This window comes from Mercurialis annua, linkage group LG2, assembly GCF_937616625.2.
Source record: "Mercurialis annua linkage group LG2, ddMerAnnu1.2, whole genome shotgun sequence".
In the NCBI taxonomy this organism is placed as follows: Eukaryota; Viridiplantae; Streptophyta; class Magnoliopsida; order Malpighiales; family Euphorbiaceae; genus Mercurialis; species Mercurialis annua.
Genome location: NC_065571.1, coordinates 3,268,993 through 3,288,355, shown reverse-complemented (window position 1 = coordinate 3,288,355; position 19,363 = coordinate 3,268,993). Strand labels below are relative to the sequence as shown.

General features: G+C 35.1%; 1 protein-coding gene across 1 annotated transcript; it reads left to right on the top strand.

Moving 5' to 3' along the window:
- The first annotated feature begins 12,257 nt into the window (after positions 1-12,257).
- On the top strand, positions 12,258-19,323 carry LOC126669225 (protein NETWORKED 1A-like). Its single transcript, XM_050362638.2, has 5 exons — positions 12,258-12,522; positions 12,968-13,049; positions 13,140-13,387; positions 13,664-17,775; positions 17,983-19,323. The coding sequence occupies exons 3-5, from the start codon at positions 13,285-13,287 to the stop codon at positions 19,135-19,137; spliced, it is 5,370 nt and encodes a 1,789-aa protein (XP_050218595.1). The 5' UTR covers positions 12,258-12,522; positions 12,968-13,049; positions 13,140-13,284; the 3' UTR covers positions 19,138-19,323.
- The last annotated feature ends 40 nt before the right edge of the window (positions 19,324-19,363 follow it).

The window sequence follows — 19,363 nt, the reverse complement described above, 5'->3', positions numbered from 1 at the left end:
GTTTCTGGTGTATTTTACGAATGAGGGATAGTGTTTAGTTGCAAAAAATTCAAATAAAAACGTTATAAAAAATTAGCGCTCGAACCGAACCAACCAAACCAGGCCGGCCGGACGGCGCGCGCGTGTGTGGTAAATCGGTAAGGATTTAACTCCTAACCCACTCACAAAACTGGGTACCCCTTGGGGCCCAAACCCAAGTGAGTAAACCACTCCATATAAACCCATGATAAGTCACACTCCTTACCAATGTGGGAATTAATGCACTTTCCTTATTTTGGATTTTTCACACTAAAGTGTGTTCACACACACTTATTTCAACAATCCCCCACTTGAAAAACTTTAAAATATCTCGAGCAATTTCTGTATCAATAAGATTGTGCATAAGCAAAAGTATCTTTCGATTTGAACTTTTGCGTAGTGAGTAGGATTCTAATTCAACAAGAGTGACTCGTAGTCTTGAACTCTATCTCGGACATCAAACCACACACAACCTTTTCATTAAGTGTACTCAAAAGCCCGTGCATTTATGGCCCTGCACGTCTATCCCAGTTTAGTGAACGCTCTAGAAATTTTTGCCAAAAAAAAATTTCATGGAAAACGGCCCCACTTCCACATTCACAAAGGTGAAGCTATCAAGAGTACTCCTGTAGCTAGGTACTCCACTCCATATGGAGTATAGACTTCATTAAGAGATTCTATTAACTCATCCTCTAATCGTTTCAGGAATCATGCTTCGATATTGCATATTCTGTCTCATATCAATCATAACTTGTTATTACCCATTGAACCTATTTCTTGGGATCTCCAGTCAGTTAGGTCGGGTTACATTATGAATGACTCATTCTATAGGCAATAGTCCCATTCCCTTGGAAGTTTTATGGACTTTCTCTCTAGCTAATCCTTTCGTCAAAGGATCTACTAAGTTGTCATCAGTGCGTACATGATCCACTCTAACAGCTCCTGTTGAGATAAATTCTCTAACAGTGTTGTGCTTACGACGTATCTGTTGTTTCTTACCGTTATAGTAACGGTTCTCAATTTTTGCAATAGCCGCGGTACTATCGCAATGGATCAACACAGCTGGTATCGGTCTTTCCCATAAAGGAATCTCAGCTAGCAGGCTTCTTAGCCATCCTGCTTCTTCACTAGCAGCAGCTAGTGCTATCATTTCTGACTCCATCGTAGATTGAGCCAAAATCGTCTGTTTCTTTGATTTCCAAGAAACAGCTCCACCAGCTATACTAAAGATATAGCCGCTCGTAGCTTTGGAATCATCTGACAATGTATTTCAATCGGCATCACTGTACCCTTCAAGTACAGCAGGATGCTTCTGATAATGTAGTCCAAGATTCATTGTTCTCTTAAGGTATCTCATAACCCTTTCGATAGCATTCCAATGCTCAATACTTGGTCTACTAGTAAACCTACACAGTAATCCAACGACATATGCTATGTCGGGTCTAGTACAATCAGTGGCATACCGAAGGCTGCCAATGATGCTCGCATAATCAGACTGTCGTACACTATCACCAGTGTTCTTAAAAAGTTTTACACTTGGATCATAAGGTGTACACGCAGGTTTACAGTCGAAGTAGTTATATTTCTTTAGAATCTTCTCAACATAGTGAGATTGATCTAAAGAAATTCCTTTTTCAGATCTAGTTATCTTTATGCCAAGAATGACATTCGCTTCACCTAAATCTTTCATATCAAAGTTGGCACCCAATATTGATTTCACAGCATTCACAACATGAATATTTGATCCAAAAATCAACAAGTCATCAACATATAAACATATGAAAGTACAAAGCTCATTCTCATATTTATAATATATACATTTGTCACTTTCATTCACTTTAAAGCCATTTGAGATGACAAGATTATCAAATTTCTCATGCCATTGCTTAGGTGCCTGTTTTAGACCATACAAGGATTTGTCTAACTTGCACACTTTCTGTTCCTGTCCATGTATCACAAAGCCTTCAGGTTGGTCCATGTAAATTTCTTCCTCCAATTCACCATTCAGAAAAGCAGTCTTAACATCCATTTGGTGTACTACCAAATCATAAAGTGCAGCGATCGAAATCAGCACTCTAATGGATGTTATTCTAGTAACTGGTGAATAGGTATCAAAGAAATCAACGTTTTCACGTTGTCTATAACCCTTAGCCACTAGTCGAGCTTTATATTTATCAACTGTGCCATCAGGTTTCATTTTCTTTTTCAAAATCCACTTACAACCTATGGTCTTGCAACCGGGGGGTAAATCAGTCAAATGCCAAGTCTTATTGGACTCCAAAGATTCCATCTCATCATTTATGGCTTCTTGCCAAAGATCAGCATCTAAAGAAGTTAGAGCTTCCTGGAGGTTTGCCGGATCCTCCTCTAAGGAATAAACTTGGAAATCAGGACCAAAATCTTTCGTGATTCTAGCTCTTTTACTCCTTCTGATCTCTGGTTCTATATCATCTGTAATCTCTTTATTCCTGACAACAGGAATATTACCAGATGATTCGCCCCCACTATTTCCTAATTTAAAAGGAAATTTCTGTTCATAAAAATCAGCATCCACGGATTCAATAATCACTCGTGCAGTCAAGTCATAAAATCTGTATGCCTTGCTATTGACTGTATACCCAATGAACACACATTCATAGGCTCTACTAGCTAATTTTATTCATTTTGGATCAGGAATCCTAACATAGGCCAAATAGGCCCATGTTCTCAAATAAGACAAATTTGGTTGTCTTTTCTTTAGGATCTCATATGGTGAGATCTTACTGTTTGATTTAGGAACTCTATTGAGTACATAACAAACAGTCAATAGGATTTCGCCCCACCAATAAGAAGCAGCACCTGAATTCAATAAAATAGATACTACAGCTTCTGTTAGTGTTCTATTTTTTCTCTCGGCTTTACCGTTCATTTCAGGAGAATATGGCGCTGTTCTTTCATGTACTATACCATGCGAGTTATAGAAGTCTATAAACAAGCTTGATTCATATTCAGTACCTCTATCACTGCGAAATCTTTTGATTTTCTTATTGAATTAATTTTCAATTTCTGTAACAAATAACTTGAACATGTCAAGTGCATCACTCTTATTTTTCATCAAGTACACTAAAGTAAAATCAGAACAATCATCGATAAAAATGATAAAATAACGTTTGCCATTTCTGGTCAAGGTTCCATCAAGTTCGCATATATCAGAATGAATTAAATCTAATGGCTCAGATTCTCTAATTACTGATTTATGTGATGTTTTTGTTATTTTAGCCTGACTGCAAAATTCACATTTTTCAAAATCATTTAAGGTCATTTTAGGAATTAATCCTAGGTTACTCATATTATTAATAATCCGTTTATTAACATGACAGAGTCTAGCATGCCAAACATTAAAATCACACAATAAGTAAACTGAAGTAGAAACTTTATTAATGTCAACATTCATTTTGAACATATTCTCACAAGCATAACCCTTTCCCACAAAAGTACCATTTTTAGTGATGGTATACACATCACCCCCAATAGTCTGAAAAAACCCAGCCTTGTTGAGAAGATAGCCAGACACCAGATTCTTTCTCATCATAGGAGTGTGCATGACATCCTTCAATATTAGCGTCTTTCCCGAAGTGAACTTCAGTTCGACACTTCCAATTCCAGCAACAATAGTGGTGTGAGTGTCACCCAACAACACTTTCTTATCTTCAACAGCAGAGTATGTCTTAAACATAGTACGGTCATGGCAGACATGGCGAGATGCACCAGTGTCTACCCACCACCCATCAGATCCACCAACAAGATTGATCTCAGACATCATCTCTGTGATCATAGCCACAAACGGCTCTTCAGTCAGGTTAGCCTGAGGGGATGTACCTGGTCTGTTCCGACACTTGCGTGCCATATGACCTGGTTTTCCACAGTTAAAACACAAAGACTGTGGCAGGTCATTTCTGACAGGTGGTTGCTGTCTCACATTCTGATTTCCATTCTGTTTAGTTTTGTTACTGTTCACATATTGGTTCGAGTTCACATTGCGATTCTGATTCTTAAAATTTTTGCCTTTCGGCTTCAGAACCGCAGAACTGAACTTTCTAGTGCTGTTAGATACAACAAACACTTCATCTTTCTGATCCTGTTTTCTTGCCTCTTCTTCAATTTGAAGTCGAGTAATTAGACTTTTCAAAGAAAATTCCTTAGTTTTATGCCTTAGAGAATTCTTAAAATCCTTCCACGAAGGAGGCAACTTATCAATTAAAACAGCAACTTGAAATTGTTCGTCTAGTACCATACCTTCTGAAATGATCTCGTGAGCGATTTTCTGCACTTCATGAGATTGCGCCTCTACAGACTTATCATCCGTCATTTGATACTTGAGGTAGCGGCTGACTGCATATTTTTTCGTCCCCGCTTCCTCGGTATCATACTTCTTTTGCAACGCTTCCCAAGTTTCCCTTGCAGATTTTCCATTATTGTAATAATCGTATAGATCATCACATAGAGCATTGAGTATGAAATTTTTGCACATGTAATCCATGTTCATCCAGTTTTGAATTTCTGCATTTTGTTTCTCTTTTTCTTCATCCGCAGCATCCTCATCAACCACTGGCATATAAGTGGTAAGCACAGCAACAACTTTCTTCATTGTTAAGAAGAACTCAGTTTTTGTCTCCACCGTTTGAAATGCAGACCTTCAAACCGGAATGGTTTGTTGGTACCAACGCCGGAGGAACCGAAGGCAGTGACCTCTTCAGAATTCATAGTAGCAATTGTTAAGGGACACGTCTAAAAATTGTTGGAACAATCGCTGTTGAAACTTAGAATTCTGAAAAGGCTGAGTCGCGGACTAGGTCGCTCTCTTTTAGACGTTTCGCGGCTCAGCTCGAAGGTGCAAAGCTGACGATCAACCACGTTGTCTCTAGGATAAAACAGTCGAACTACTGCCACCACTGCACTGTGATGACAGTTCAAAAAACACTTATTCTGATTGCTCAAGATCGAAATTATAAACACTGATGTGTTTTTCTTTACTCAAAATTGAGCTCTGGTTTCTGGTGTATTTTACAAATGAGAGGAAAACCTCTATTTATAGGAAAGTTGAAGGGGACAAAGCATTAAAAGCCATTAAAACTGAAATCCGTTTTAAATAAAATAAAATCAGTCAAATACAATTAAATGCGAGGGAGCTGATTCAGGGATAGTGTTTAGTTGCAAAAAATTCAAATAAAAACGTTATAAAAAATTAGTGCTCGAACCAACCAGGCCAGGCCGGCCGGCGCGTGTGTGGTAAATCGGTAAGGATTTAACTCCTAACCCACTTACAAAACTGGGTACCCCTTGGGGCCCAAACCCAAGTGAATAAACCACTCCATATAAACACATGATAAGTCACACTCCTTACCAATGTGGGAATTAATGCACTTTCCTTATTTTGGATTTTTCACACTAAAGTGTGTTCACACACACTTATTTCAACATTAATTGAGATTCATCGATTTTTTTTCTTTTTATTTTCAATTAATAAGTTTCTATCTTAAAATTTAAATTTAAATACAATTCAATTGAGCGATTATATTTAAACTTAGAATGTTTATCCCACCTCGTCTAATGCATCAAGAGGAAATACCGATCCCACATTGGAGAAAGTGTATTCATATTTACAACAAATCAATAAAAATTTACGGAAAATCTTTTGATTATTGTTTAATTTTTTTATCATTAACTTTTCCACATGGCTAACGAATCATGGATTTGTTGTACGGATGACATGGCGCAACGGTTATTTATAATAATTTTTTTTAGATTTAATATTTGAATTAATTCCAATAAAATACTAAACGTTTGCGTATTTTTGATTTAAACAACAAACTTATAGTCAATGTTATATTGTGTATTTTCACCATAGCCAAGTCATGTGAAAGAAAGGCAGATGTATCACATGGAGAGGTGCAGAATGGTGAATGGCTTTTCCTTTTCAATTGTACAAAAAACAGATTATGTAGGCCACTTGGTTAGCTCAACATATTTTCTTGCTACCCAAATTCTATACTTTTTATTTCAAAATCTATAAAAGGAAAAAAATAAAATTGCATATCTAGCTTTTCAACTAAAAAACAGAAACATAATATACATATTATGCATTATGGGTCCATTCCAATTGCAAAAACTATTCTACTTTTTCAAGAATTTCAAAGACAATAGTTGTCTTTCCTCAATGCTATAATGGTTGTTTGGTGAGAAGGAAGTTTGGTGTTGAAGGTGGGTATGTGCCAAAATTATACCAAATCGAACCAATATATTCGATTTGGTTCGGTTTAATATTATAAAAAAATATACTTAATTTGTTCGGTATTGGTCATAGTTAAATTTCAATACAGATCGAATAAAAGAATCAAATGAACTTATAATTTCATCGAACTAACTGGTAGGGTGAGCAAAATGCCCCACATGTCGTCTTTACCAATTGAACCAATGATTTTCGATTGGTTCAATCAAAATTGAGGTAAGTTCGGTTTTATTTTTATTTTTTTTTGGTTATTTGATTTAGTTTCAATTTTGACTTTGATAAATTTAAATTAACCGAACCGACCAAATAGCCGAATAATATTTCTGTGTACTTTTTGTCTATTTTAACTAAACCGACTAATATTTTCAAAAATTAATTTTCAATTTGGTTTGGTTTACCTTTATTTTTCTTTTAAAGTTGGTTAGTTTGATTTGGTTAGGATTTCATCTTCAATTTTTTCGGATCTAAGCATTTGGCCGATCAGTTAATCCGATTTTGGAGATTTCAACTTGGTTTTAACCGAACGCTCAACCCTGCCGACTAATTTGCCGTTTTAAATAGTTTTTCTAAAAATAGTTCTCTTTAATTTAAAAATTAATAAAAAAATTTAATTCAATTGGAATCCGATGCACCCCCAATAATAAGTGTGAAATAAGAGTGGTAGCCTAGCTACATTAGATGTATAATTTAAGATCTTCTTCTTCTACAACCACAATTTTCATAGCCATACCAAAAGACTTTTTCTCCTTACACACTCAATAATTTAAGTAAGAGAAATGGAAAGACAGAGAGATCACATCACTTGGGTCGGTGACTTTCTAGCTCTAACCAGCACTGCCTTTAAATTTGGTAATCAATTTACATCAAATTAATAATGTAATACTTTGAAATTTAAATTAAACTACGCCAATACTCAAACATTTCATAGCAGTAAAATTATATTTACTTTTAGGCAATAATGGTTCACATGGAAATGGCAAGAAATTGCACGATTAACAAATTTAAAATAATTATATTAGAAAACGAATAGTTAAATGATAATTGTTCTCTAAAGGATGTTTTAGGATGTATGATTTGATATCTTATTAGGTAGACCGAGTCTACCACGTTATCCGTAAATTAAACCAATCACATTATAACACGTCATTAAAATGATAAAATTATAATATCATCATTAAAAGGCTTAATTGCTCCAAAAATCACCAACTTTCGCGTGTTTTTGGTATTCGACACGAACTTTTAATTTTGGCATATAAATACACGAACTATCATTTTTTTGCATATATAACACGGGCACCGTTTTTGACATAAAATGACACCATTTTTGACCTAAAACGGCAACGTTTTATATCTAAAACGGCACCGTTTTTCACCTAAAACGGAAACTTGGTCATATATGCAAAAATTTAATAGTTCGTGTATTTATATGCCAAAATTAAAAGTTCGTGTCAAATACCAAAAACACGCGAAAGTTGGTGCATTTAAGCCTCATTAAAATATGAAAAAATTATTAAAATTTCACTATCATTTTAATGAGATATTATAATATAATTGACTTAGTTTACAAATGACGTAGTAGATTCGGTCTATCTAAAAATTTCTCGTGATAAATTTAAAATGTCTTCCGCTATGCAGTCTATTATATTTAGATTATTTAACCTTTTATTAATTTTAAAAGATAAATTTAAAAAACTAAGTATTATAGTGAGAAAGTAAACTTTTTCATCTTAAAAGTGCACATGAAAGTTGCCTTTCCAAATTTAGTTGAATCATTACTAACATATATTAAGAACAATTGATCAACAATGTGTTTGGGGCTCACTAGCTTAGCTAAAAGCCCAATGGGCCCACAATCATATCATTGATGGAATTCAACGGTACTTATTTAAAGTCAGGCTACCAATAGTATGATTAAGTGTGCAAAAACTGATCGAAATTGGTAATCAAACTACACCGACAAATTCAATTCGGTTTGAAATTTTAAAATAATTTTAGTCAGTTTTTTATATAAATTGAACCAAAAAATCAAACCAAATTGAATTTGTTTTGAAAAATTGTTGTTTTCTAAAATTTCGGTTTGGTCTAATTTTCAGAAAAAGGCAAAATTTCGGTTTAGTTCGGTTTAACAGGATATACACCCCTAATTATGATCTCATAATAACATGTTTTTTTTGTATTAAGAAAATAAATGGTGAGAAGGTCCAATTTTATTTGTTAGAACATATTTTTATAGAACCTTTGATCTTGTTTTTAAGATTAGGTTAATTAACATTCTTAACTTTCATTAATACACTATTAATCATGATTTCCAACCCAAGTTTCAATCAAGGAAGGAAAATTAACCAAAAGTAAAGGATGGTAAATTAATCATTAGTTTTAAATTTTGTTTGCTTAGGTGGCGTTTGATAAAACTGAAAATTAAGTGCTGAAAATTTAAGTGCTGAATTTTAAGTGCTGAAAATAATAATTACTGAATTTGTTAAGTGCTGAATCAAATAAGTCTATTTGATAACTGCAAGTGTGCAATTACCGAATATTATTAAAATTATTATATTTACATATTAAACCTTTAAAGATTAACTATTTTAAAAATCAATTAATAAATATAAATTATATATAATTTACATTTTTAAAGTATTACTAAAAAATATATAAAAGATATTAGAAATATTACATATATCATTAATTAAAAATCATAAATTTTAGTTGCATATGTCGATAATTAGTCCTTAAATATTATAATGATACTCCCCTTTAACTTGAAAATTAGCCTTTAAAATAAAATATTAATTTTAAAACTCTGAAAAACCGTTTAAATATGATAATAAATGTTGTGTGTTACAAACAGAAGTCCAAATTGTATTAAAAAGCGGAAATATTAAATAAATGATATATAAAGTATAAATAGAAAAGTAAAAATAGAAACTAAAATATTTATAATGAAAAATATAGTACCTTGCAATTTTAAGTGCTGATTTAAATATAATACACTCATTGTGATGTTAGGAAAAATAAACAAAATTAATATATGTAAGATAAAATATTTTTATTTGAGAGTAATAATTGAAAATAATAAGGATATAAAGTTTATTCAATGATAAAACTAATATTTAATGCTTTAATGTTTTCAGTAAAAAAAATAAGTCAAATTTTTGACTTATTATTTTAAGTAGTTTTTGACTTAACTGAATAAGTTAAGTTGAACTTTTTTGAGTTATCAAATCAAGTTAAAATAATTAAATACTTAATGCATTAATTTAAGTAATAGGTTAGGTTATCAAACACCACCTTAATTAAGGGTGAGAAATGGAACTGCACTTTTGGACAGCAGGCTGAATTGGAACTGCACTTTTGGAGTTACCGTTTGGAGAATCTGGTTGTGGAGAAATCAAATCTTGTTTGGTGACAAAGCTATTTCAGTTCACTATATTATTCAAGATATTAAGCAAAGGGTTGAGTACATTTTGAAAGCTCAGGAGAACAAGAAGGCTTTCCAGAATCCTTTAGTGTTGCGTCATGATACCATGGTTAGCTGGTCTGCTCCCCCTTCGCTGTGGACGAAGCTTAACACAGACGGTGCTTTCAATCCAGCTACTGGCATTGCTAAAGCAGGGGGTATTCTGCGTGATAGTAACGGGAACTGGATTGGGAGTTTTTCTATGACTATTGGCAAGGATACAGTTAATGGTGCTAAATTTAGAGGAGTCCTTCAAGGCCTTCTTCTAGCCTGAAAATTAAAGCGGCAAAGAGTTATACTTGAAGTTGACAGTAAGCTTGTGGTGGACAAAATCAAGAGTTCTTCCTTGGCAGGCCAGCATTCGAATATGCTGATGACTATTCGATCTCTCATTAGTATAAATTGGGAAGTGAAAGTGACGCATATCTACCGGGAAGCAAACTTTGCCGCGGATCATTTAGCATCTCTTACTAATGCTACGTCTATGTGTTATATTGAGCATACCGCTCCCCCTGACAGCCTCATCCCTTGGCTCAAGCATGATCTGCATGGTGTCTCTTACAATAGAAGCATCATTTTTTTAGTTTCTCTTAGGCCTTTGCCTCTTTCCCTGTAACAAAAAAAGGGTGAGAAATAAAAACAAATTGCATTTAACCTTTATTTTGTAGATGATATTTCTTATTCCTAAACGAAGACATTTAGAGACATGTAATTGTATAATTTAGTTTGATGCAGCCACCTCCTCTACCAAATGGAGAAACTTTGAAGGAACTTTTTGGATTAATTTTAGCCTTAATAATTCTATTATCAACTAATGACAAAGATTGAACCACCTTAAAAATGGCCCACTTTTCAATTTAATTTTCTTACAACCTTCATAAACAAAACCAAATAGAGCCATTAAAAAAATTAATCAATGCAAATGCAAGTAAAATAACAAATAATTTTGTCATATTTCCTAATGTAAAATCAAATAAATGCTTCCACAGCTTGTACTAAATTTATTTAGCTGCCTACTACATTTTAATGCTAGCCCATGTGATAATAGTACTAAACAATTTAAAAACAAATCTTTTATTGATCTGTATTATAAATCTATTTTTTTTAAAAAAAATCATGAAAAATTGTTATTGGAATCAGAATCAATCTTTCTACAAATATTGTATACTAGTGTGGTGTATAAATGCGCTGGAAATTTATGATTTTCTCTTAACTTATATTTGTAGCAATTTAGTCAATAGTCAACAAACTTCTTAATGTAGCACCTAATTTATATTGTCATGCCACATACTCTTTTTGGTACCACAATATAATGTGTTCATTTTAATAATGTGATTGAAAAATTTATTATGCCAGCATGTTTTATTAATGTGACAAATTGAGTAGCTATATCTTTTTTTTTCATAGAGTTATACATCTATTTTTATCATCATTTATTTAAATTTTGATGTGATGTGATGTTATTTAATTTATTTTTTTGCTATTTTGATAGAAAATAATGTAAGGATGCGTTAGTTTATAATTGTATAAGAGATGAGAGTTAATTTTTTTTGTCATTAATAGATTTCACATATTCTATCGTCCCACATAATATAATATAAGCCCGGAACGATGGATATCCAACCCAATAATTAATTCTTTTATAGAATTATTGAAATTTTCCATACATAGCCTGTAGTATGATCTTCTGTGATTTTCATACCAAATTATGGACATGGTGTATACAGATTTAAATAGAATTTGATTTTTATCATACATAAATTTAAGTTTGATTTAAAAATTAAATTTATATGAGTTTAAATCGAATTTATTTAGAATTATGCGGAATTTTAATTAAAATTAAAAGTTTAATGATGGAAAATGACAAAGAAAAATTGAAAACAAACACTAAGTATACAATTGAAAAAGAAAAGTATCACCACGAACCACCTAAACATAAAGACTTCTATTCCATTATTATTTGTTTTGTAATTTAGCAAAGATTAAGTTAAGTTTAATTTCAATAATGGAGAAAAGATAGTAAAAAGTCAGATTTGAGAACCCAAGAAAGAACATTTTTGAGATCTTAAGCAATGGCAGATTAGTCATTTTGTTTGACTTAACACATTCATTGGTCCTCATCTCATGCCTCATAAAAGGCAACGACAATAAATACCGAAAAAATAAAAAACAATTCTGAAGAATGTGACCGTTTATCAGTATCTCCAACATTAATCAAATCATAACAATAATTAACATTGACACTAATCCAAGTTCATTCTCCTAACTAATTCCAAATACACTTTAAAAATTACAAATACATATACTATAATACCACCCTGAGTCGGAGTTTAAGATCACTGTCAGATCTCGAGATATGGACAAGCGATTTCGGATTATAACGGCCAACAGTTCAGTCTTACCACTCTATTTATTGAAGGGCATAGCCGAAATTTGAATCCGCGTTTTTAGACGGAAACTGTTAGACCATTAGACCAAATTTGTACGTTTATTATATTATAAACCCTCATTTTTTAGAATCTTACTTTAATCTTTGCTGTTACAGTGTTACTGTACTCATTCTCTGTCTCTTTGTCAGCTTTTGTTCTTTTTATTACAGTCATTACAAACTCTTTACCAAATTCCTATAATGCAAATGGTTTATAATCATACAAAGAAAAAGTTGGAGTCTTTACCTTTGAGAGTGTTTTAGAGAGAGAAAATGGGGTGAGGGAAACTAATGTTGCAGCTGGGAAATTAGCATTTCAGCTGCTGACCATTTCTGGGTTCCAATATTTTGGTAGGTTTTTGATCCATAATGATCATAAAGTAGACTCCTTTTTTAGTTTTTGTGGTACCCATTTTGATAAAGATTTAAGCTTTTTTTTCTCTTTTTGTAATTTTGTTGTTTTTGTTTTCAGATCAAAGTTCTATCATCGTATAATCATATTTCTGTACTGCAGTTGTTGTATGATCAACTTGTGTTCTGCACTGGTTTTGATTTTAGATTTGGTTTGATTAGTTTTTTTTGGTTAATCATTAGGTTTATGTGTTAAATGTTATGTTCTTTTTTTTTAAATTTTTTTTTTGATAATTTGCATAATGACATACACTGGATTACTGTGGTCAATGAGTTTTAGTGCTGCACATCACTGGTTTTTGTTTTGAGTTCTCTGTGTTTGGTCTGTTTTTCTAGTTCTTCAACATTTGGTTATGTTTTGACTTATGACTTCTTGAATTTACAGGTTTGAAGATCTGAATTTCGTCATTGTTTGATTAGGATTTCGATTATCTGGAGATAGAGTGGACATTGGTACAATTGAGCGGGTAAATTTGCATACTAAGATTCTGTATTTTTGAAAAACAATATTCAAATTTAACATAATGTTGAGTTTTTGATGATCTTGGTATGTGCAGGTTCAAGAAGTGAACCAGAGATCTGTCAGTCTCCTTTAGATTTAATAATTAGGTGGTTAGGAAAAGATAAACCATTAGTCTGGCCTGGATCCAGGACCGGACTTTTGCAAAGTCTATATCAGTTGCTTTGCTGGTGGCCGGTATCATGGCGACTTTATCGCATTCTGAATCGAGGCGATTGTATTCTTGGTGGTGGGACAGCCATAACAGTCCAAAGAATTCAAAGTGGCTTCAGGAAAATCTTACAGGTCTGTTCTTTTCTTGACAATTATTTGTTTAATGCCATAGTTTTTCTCTTTAATGAACTTGTATGTTTAATTATCAATCTGATATGAATATCTTTCTATTAATTGGAACCTTATTTCATAAACTATTTCTATCTTCTGAAAATTAGTAATGCTATAAGAATCAGTTCCAGTTCACTAGATTCTTTATGGAATCAATCAACTGATATGTTTGCATATATCTGTATTTTAAAAATATTTGATTTTTTTTTCTAAATTAAGATAAATTTGTTTAAACAGATATGGATGCTAAAGTTAAAGCGATGATCAAGCTCATTGAAGAAGATGCAGATTCATTTGCAAGGAGGGCAGAAATGTACTATAAAAAGAGGCCAGAGCTGATGAAATTAGTTGAGGAGTTCTACCGAGCTTACCGTGCGTTGGCAGAGAGGTATGATCATGCAACTGGTGAGCTTCGCCAAGCCCATCGAACCATGGCAGAAGTATTTCCCAACCAAGTACCTTTTGTGCTGGCTGATGATACACCTTCAGGTTCCGAGGGTGAGCCTCGTACACCAGTAATGGCACATCCTATTCATGCATTTCTCGATGCAGATGATCCTCATAAGGATACACCAGACTCTGGAATAAGCAGAAGTGGTTTAAAACAGCTCAATGAGATGTTTGGATCAGGAAAAGGAGGTTTTAAAGGTTCTGAAGCCAATATGAAGAACTCTTCAAACGTTCATGAAATTGCGGAGGGCGAATCTGAAAAGAAAGCCGAAGCTGAAGTTCAAAATTTGAAGAATTCTCTTGAGGAAATTGAAGCTGAAAAGGAAGCTTTTCGTCTTCAATACCAGCAGACCTTGGAGAAGTTATCAAGCTTGGAGAGAGAACTTAACGAAGCTGAGGGGCTTGACGAACGAGCAAGCAGAGCTGAAATTGAGGTTAAAATCCTGAAGGAGACTCTTGTTAAGTTAGAAGCCGAGCGAGACGTTGGTCTTCTTCAGTATAATAAATGCTTGGAAAGAATATCTTGTATGGAGAGTATGCTTTCTCAAACGCAAGAAGATGCAAAGGGCCTTAATGAGAGAGCCATTCGAGCAGAAATAGAAGCTCAAAATCTCAAGCAAGAACGAGACGCCCTGGAGACTCTAAAGGAAACTCATCTTCTTCAGTACAATCAATGTCTGAAGATGATATCAATTCTGGAAGCGAAAATCTCTGTTGCAGAGGCAAATTCTAGAATGCTTAATGAGCAAATTGAAAATGCAGAAATTGAAGTTAAAGATTTGAAGCAAGCTCTTGCTAGATTGAATGAAGAGAAAGAAGCTGTGGAACTTCAGTATGAGCAGTGTTTGGAGAGAATAGCTAAAATGGAGAGTGAAATTTCTCGTGCCAGAGAAGATGTGGAAAGACTCAACAGTGAACTATCAACCGGGGCTGCAAAATGTAAGAGTGTAGAAGAACAGTATATTTTGCTAGAAAGCTCAAATCAATCTCTTCAGTTGGAGGCAGACAATCTGGTACAGAAGATAGCCACAAAAGATCAACAACTGTCGGAGAAGGAAAACGAACTGGGGAAACTTGAGAGTTCACTGCAATATGAGCAGTCACGGTTTCTTCAAGTTGAAGCTGCTTTGAAAACTTTGCAGCAGTTGCACTCTCAATCTCAAGAACAGCAAAGAGATTTGGCGCTAGAGCTTCAGAAGAGGCTCGAAATGTTGAATGATTTGGAGATATGCAACAATGACCTGCAGAGAGACCTCCAGCAGGTCAAGGAGGAAAACTCGAGCCTCAATGAATTGAACTGCTCTTCCGGCATTTCAATAAATAATCTGCGAGATGAAATTCGTAGCTTAAAGGAAATGAAAGATAAACTCGAAGAGGACCTAGCCCTGCAACTGGCTCAAAGTAATTCCCTGCAGGAAGAGATAAACCATTTGAAGGAGGAGCTCGAGGGCTTGAACGGGATCTACCAGGCTTTGATAGAACAAGCGGGCGCAGCTGGTCTTGATCCCAAATGCCTTAGTTCATCAATCAGGAGCTTGCAAGAGGAGAACTCGAAGTTAAAAGGAGTCTGCCAAAAAGAAAGAGATGAAAAGGAACATCTGTTTGAGAAGCTAAGGGATGTAAATGAGCTTCTGGATAAGAACTTAGCTTTGGAGAGATCTCTGTCGGAATTGCGTAGCAAATTGGAAGGATCCATAGAGACGGTCAAAGAGTTGAAGGAGTCGTGCCAGTTTCTTCAGGGCGAAAAATCCGGTCTTGTTGAGGAAAAATCCATCCTGCTTTCTCAGTTACAAATAATGGCTGAGAATATGCAAAAGCTTTTGGAGAAAGACGGTTTGCTGGAAAGTTCACTCTCGCGCGCAAATGTTGAACTCGAAGGTCTGAGGGAAAAATCCAAAGGCTTGGAAGAATTGTGCCAGATGCTGAAAAATGATAAGTGCAATCTTCAAAATGAAAGATCCACTCTAGTGATTCAGCTAGAAAATGTTGAACAGAGACTGGGAAACCTAGAAAGAAGGTTTACAAAATTAGAAGAAAAATATTCTGATCTAGAGAATGAGAAAGAATCGACACTGTCCGTAGTAAAAGAATTACAGAGTTACCTTGGCTTGGAGAAACAAGAGCGTGTATATTATATACAGTCCAGTGAGTCCCGATTGGCGGGTCTGGAAAACCAGGTCGTTCTGCTGAAGGAAGAAAGCAAGTTGAGTAAGAAAGAATTTGAAGAAGAACTAGATAAGGCTGCAAATGCTCAGGTTGAGATTTTCATCTTGCAAAAGTTTATACAAGATTTGGAGGAGAAGAACTTATCTTTGTTAATTGAATGCAAGAAACACGTCGAGGCATCCAAATTGTCAAATAAACTGATATCGGAGTTGGAAACTGAGAATCTTGAGCAGCAGGTGGAGGTGGAATTCTTGTTGGATGAAGTTGAAAAGCTGAGAATGGGAGTTCATCAAGTGTTCAAGGCAGTTCAATTTGATTTGGATAATGAGCAAGAAGACGGGACTGAAGAGGGGCAAATTCCTCTACTACATATTCTCGGCGACATTGAGGACCTAAAAGGCTCACTCCTAAAAAGTGAAGAGGAGAAGCAGCAATTGGTTGTTGAGAACTCAGTGCTCCTTACTCTACTTGGGGAACTAAGATCAGATGGCGCCCTACTCGAGTCTGAGAAAAAAGTTCTTGATAGGGAGTTTGAGATAGTGACAAAGAAGTGTACCTTGCTGGATAAGGGACAGCATGAGCTTGTCGAGATGAACAGGCAATTGAGGTTGGAACTAAATATGAGAGAGCAGCACGAGGAAGTTCTAAAGGCGGAATTTAATGCTCAGCATGCGAATCTTGCGAATTTGCAGGGTTCGTGCATGGCATTGGAAGAACAGAACATTAAGGCGCTTGAAGAAAACAGATCTTTGCTCAATAAATTTTCTGATCTAAGACGGGAAATATTTATACTTGACGCAGAAAACAGTGACATTCTCGAGGAAGCACTTTCTCTCGGCAATCTAGCAGCGGTTTTCAAAAGCTTTGGGAGTCAGAAAGTTGAGGAACTCCATACCCTTTCCGAAGATCTCAGTTGTCTCTGTGTGACTAACAATGACCTCGAGAAGAAGGTTAAGCTGTTGGAGCAGAAGCTTGAGGCCAAAGAAACAGAGAGTTTACATGTAACTGAAACAATTAAGAAATTGCACCAGGAGCTGCAAGAAGACAAAGACATAACTGATCAATTAAATTATCAAATTTTAATTGGGCAGGATTTTCTCAGAGAGAGAGCTGCTGAGTTTTTGGAAGTGGAACATAAGCTTAAGGTTACACACAACACCAATGCTGAGTTATGCAATATTATTGAGGTGCTGAAGAAGGAATGTAAAGAATCAAGAATAGCTAGAGAGAGTATTGCAAAGCGGATAGTTGAACTGTCTAAAGACAACAAAAGTCAGAAAATAGAAATCGAATTTCTTAAAGAAGCAAATGAAAATCTGGAGTTAGAAGTGGATATGTTATGCAAGGAAGTTGAAGAACGAAGGGCTAGAGAGGAGAACTTGAATTTGGAGTTGCAGGAGAGAAGTAACGAGTTTCAACTTTGGGAGGCTGAGGCTTCGTCGTTCTATTTCGATCTTCAGATATCTTCCGTACGTGAGGTCTTGCTTGAAAATAAAGTTCATGAGCTGACTGCAGTTTGTGAGAGTCTTGAAGATGAAAATGCCACCAAAGATAGCACAATTGAGTTCATGAAAGAAAGATTTGGATTCCTTGAAACTGAGATGGGACAGCTGAAGGCTCAGTTGTCTGCATATGCTCCCGTCATAGCTTCTCTAAGAGACAACGTAGAATCTCTTGAATGCAATGCGCTTCTTCACACGCCATCTGTTGTGGCTGGAAATCAAGAACTGATTGTAAGTTCTTTCCTTTTCCGTATAATTTTTGAATTTGAAGCAATTCCATAAGCTAAATAAAGTCATTCTCTATGGCCATAGCGCGAGTTCTTGTTCTTGCATGTTATGTCCGAGTTCTTTTTGAGTTTTCTTCGGGTCTTGTTCCGTTTAAGTGCACTTTACCTATATGTCAGCATATTAATGCATTAAATCTTCTTCCATCGTCAGGGTGCAGAAATGCTCATTGAGCCACAGGAAAGGAGCAATCAAGAACTGATGCACAATGAAACAATACCAGATGGAGTTTCTGATTTGCTCGTGATACAAAATAGAGTTAAAGCAATTGAGAAGACTGTGGTAACTGAAATGGATAAGCTGGTGACACAGAAACGACTAAATGTAAATGTCAGGCTAGATTCATCATTGAGATGCCGATCAAAAAGAGAGAGCTTCCGAAAGGAAGCGGAAGACATTGAGAATGAGCCAGCTGATAATCCTAAGTCATTTACGAGTAAAACCAAAATTTCTGATGTGAAGAATGGCATCTCGATGAAAGATATTCCGCTTGATCAGGTTTCAGATATTTCTTTATATGGAAGAAGCAAGCGAGAGAATGCCGATGCTGATAATAATCAGATGCTTGAGATGTGGGAATCTGCTGAACGAGACCTTAGTCTTGTTCCAGCGTCTAGTGATGCACATAAGCGGGAAGATGCACAGTTAAAGAATGTTGATGCTGGTCGGCGATTCAAAGGTACCAAACACAGGAGTCGGAATCCGTCTTTAGAGTTACAGGTGGAGAGGGAAGTGGAAATTGACAAGCTGGAGGTATCTAGAAGCTTCAAGAAACAGGCTAATCGAGATGGGAGCCAAATCAAGACCTTGGAGAGGCTTGCTTCTGATGCTCAGAAATTAGCGTCGCTTCAAACAACCGTGGCAAATTTGAAAACGAAAATGGAAACAACGAAGAGGAGCAAGAAGGCTAGCAAAAACCTTGAATTTGAAAGATTGAAACGACAGTTACAAGTAGTTGAGGAGGCTGTTGTGCAGCTGGTTGAAGCTAATGATCAGTTAACAAAAGATATGGAAGAGAGTCCCTCATCTGTAGACGGATACACATCGGAGGAGACCGGAGACGCTAGAAAAAGACTAACGGAACAAGCACGGAAAGGATCGGAAAAAATTGGTCGGTTCCAGTTCGAGTTACAAAGCATCCAATACATGCTGCTAAAAATGGAGGATGAAAAGAATAACAAAAGCAAACGCAAGCTTGCAGGCATCATCTTGAGGGACTTTATTTACAGCGGTAGCCGAAAAAGTACCCGACGGCGGAAAAAAGGTTGTTTCTGCGGCTGTGCAAGACCTTCAACGCATGAAAATTGAAGCTTATTTGATAGTTAGTATCTTTGAAATGTTGCTGACCTTGTAGTACTTAAAGAATATTTCTGTTTTGTTTTTTTCAGCTTAAGAGAGAACTAAAAAAACTAGCCTGATTTAGCACAATAAGCTGTTTTACTTCAGCATTTATATTACATTTTCAGCTGAAAATTATTAATGCAGATTCCGAAACTCGCTTTTATTTTTTTTATAAAAATAGGTTATAAATATA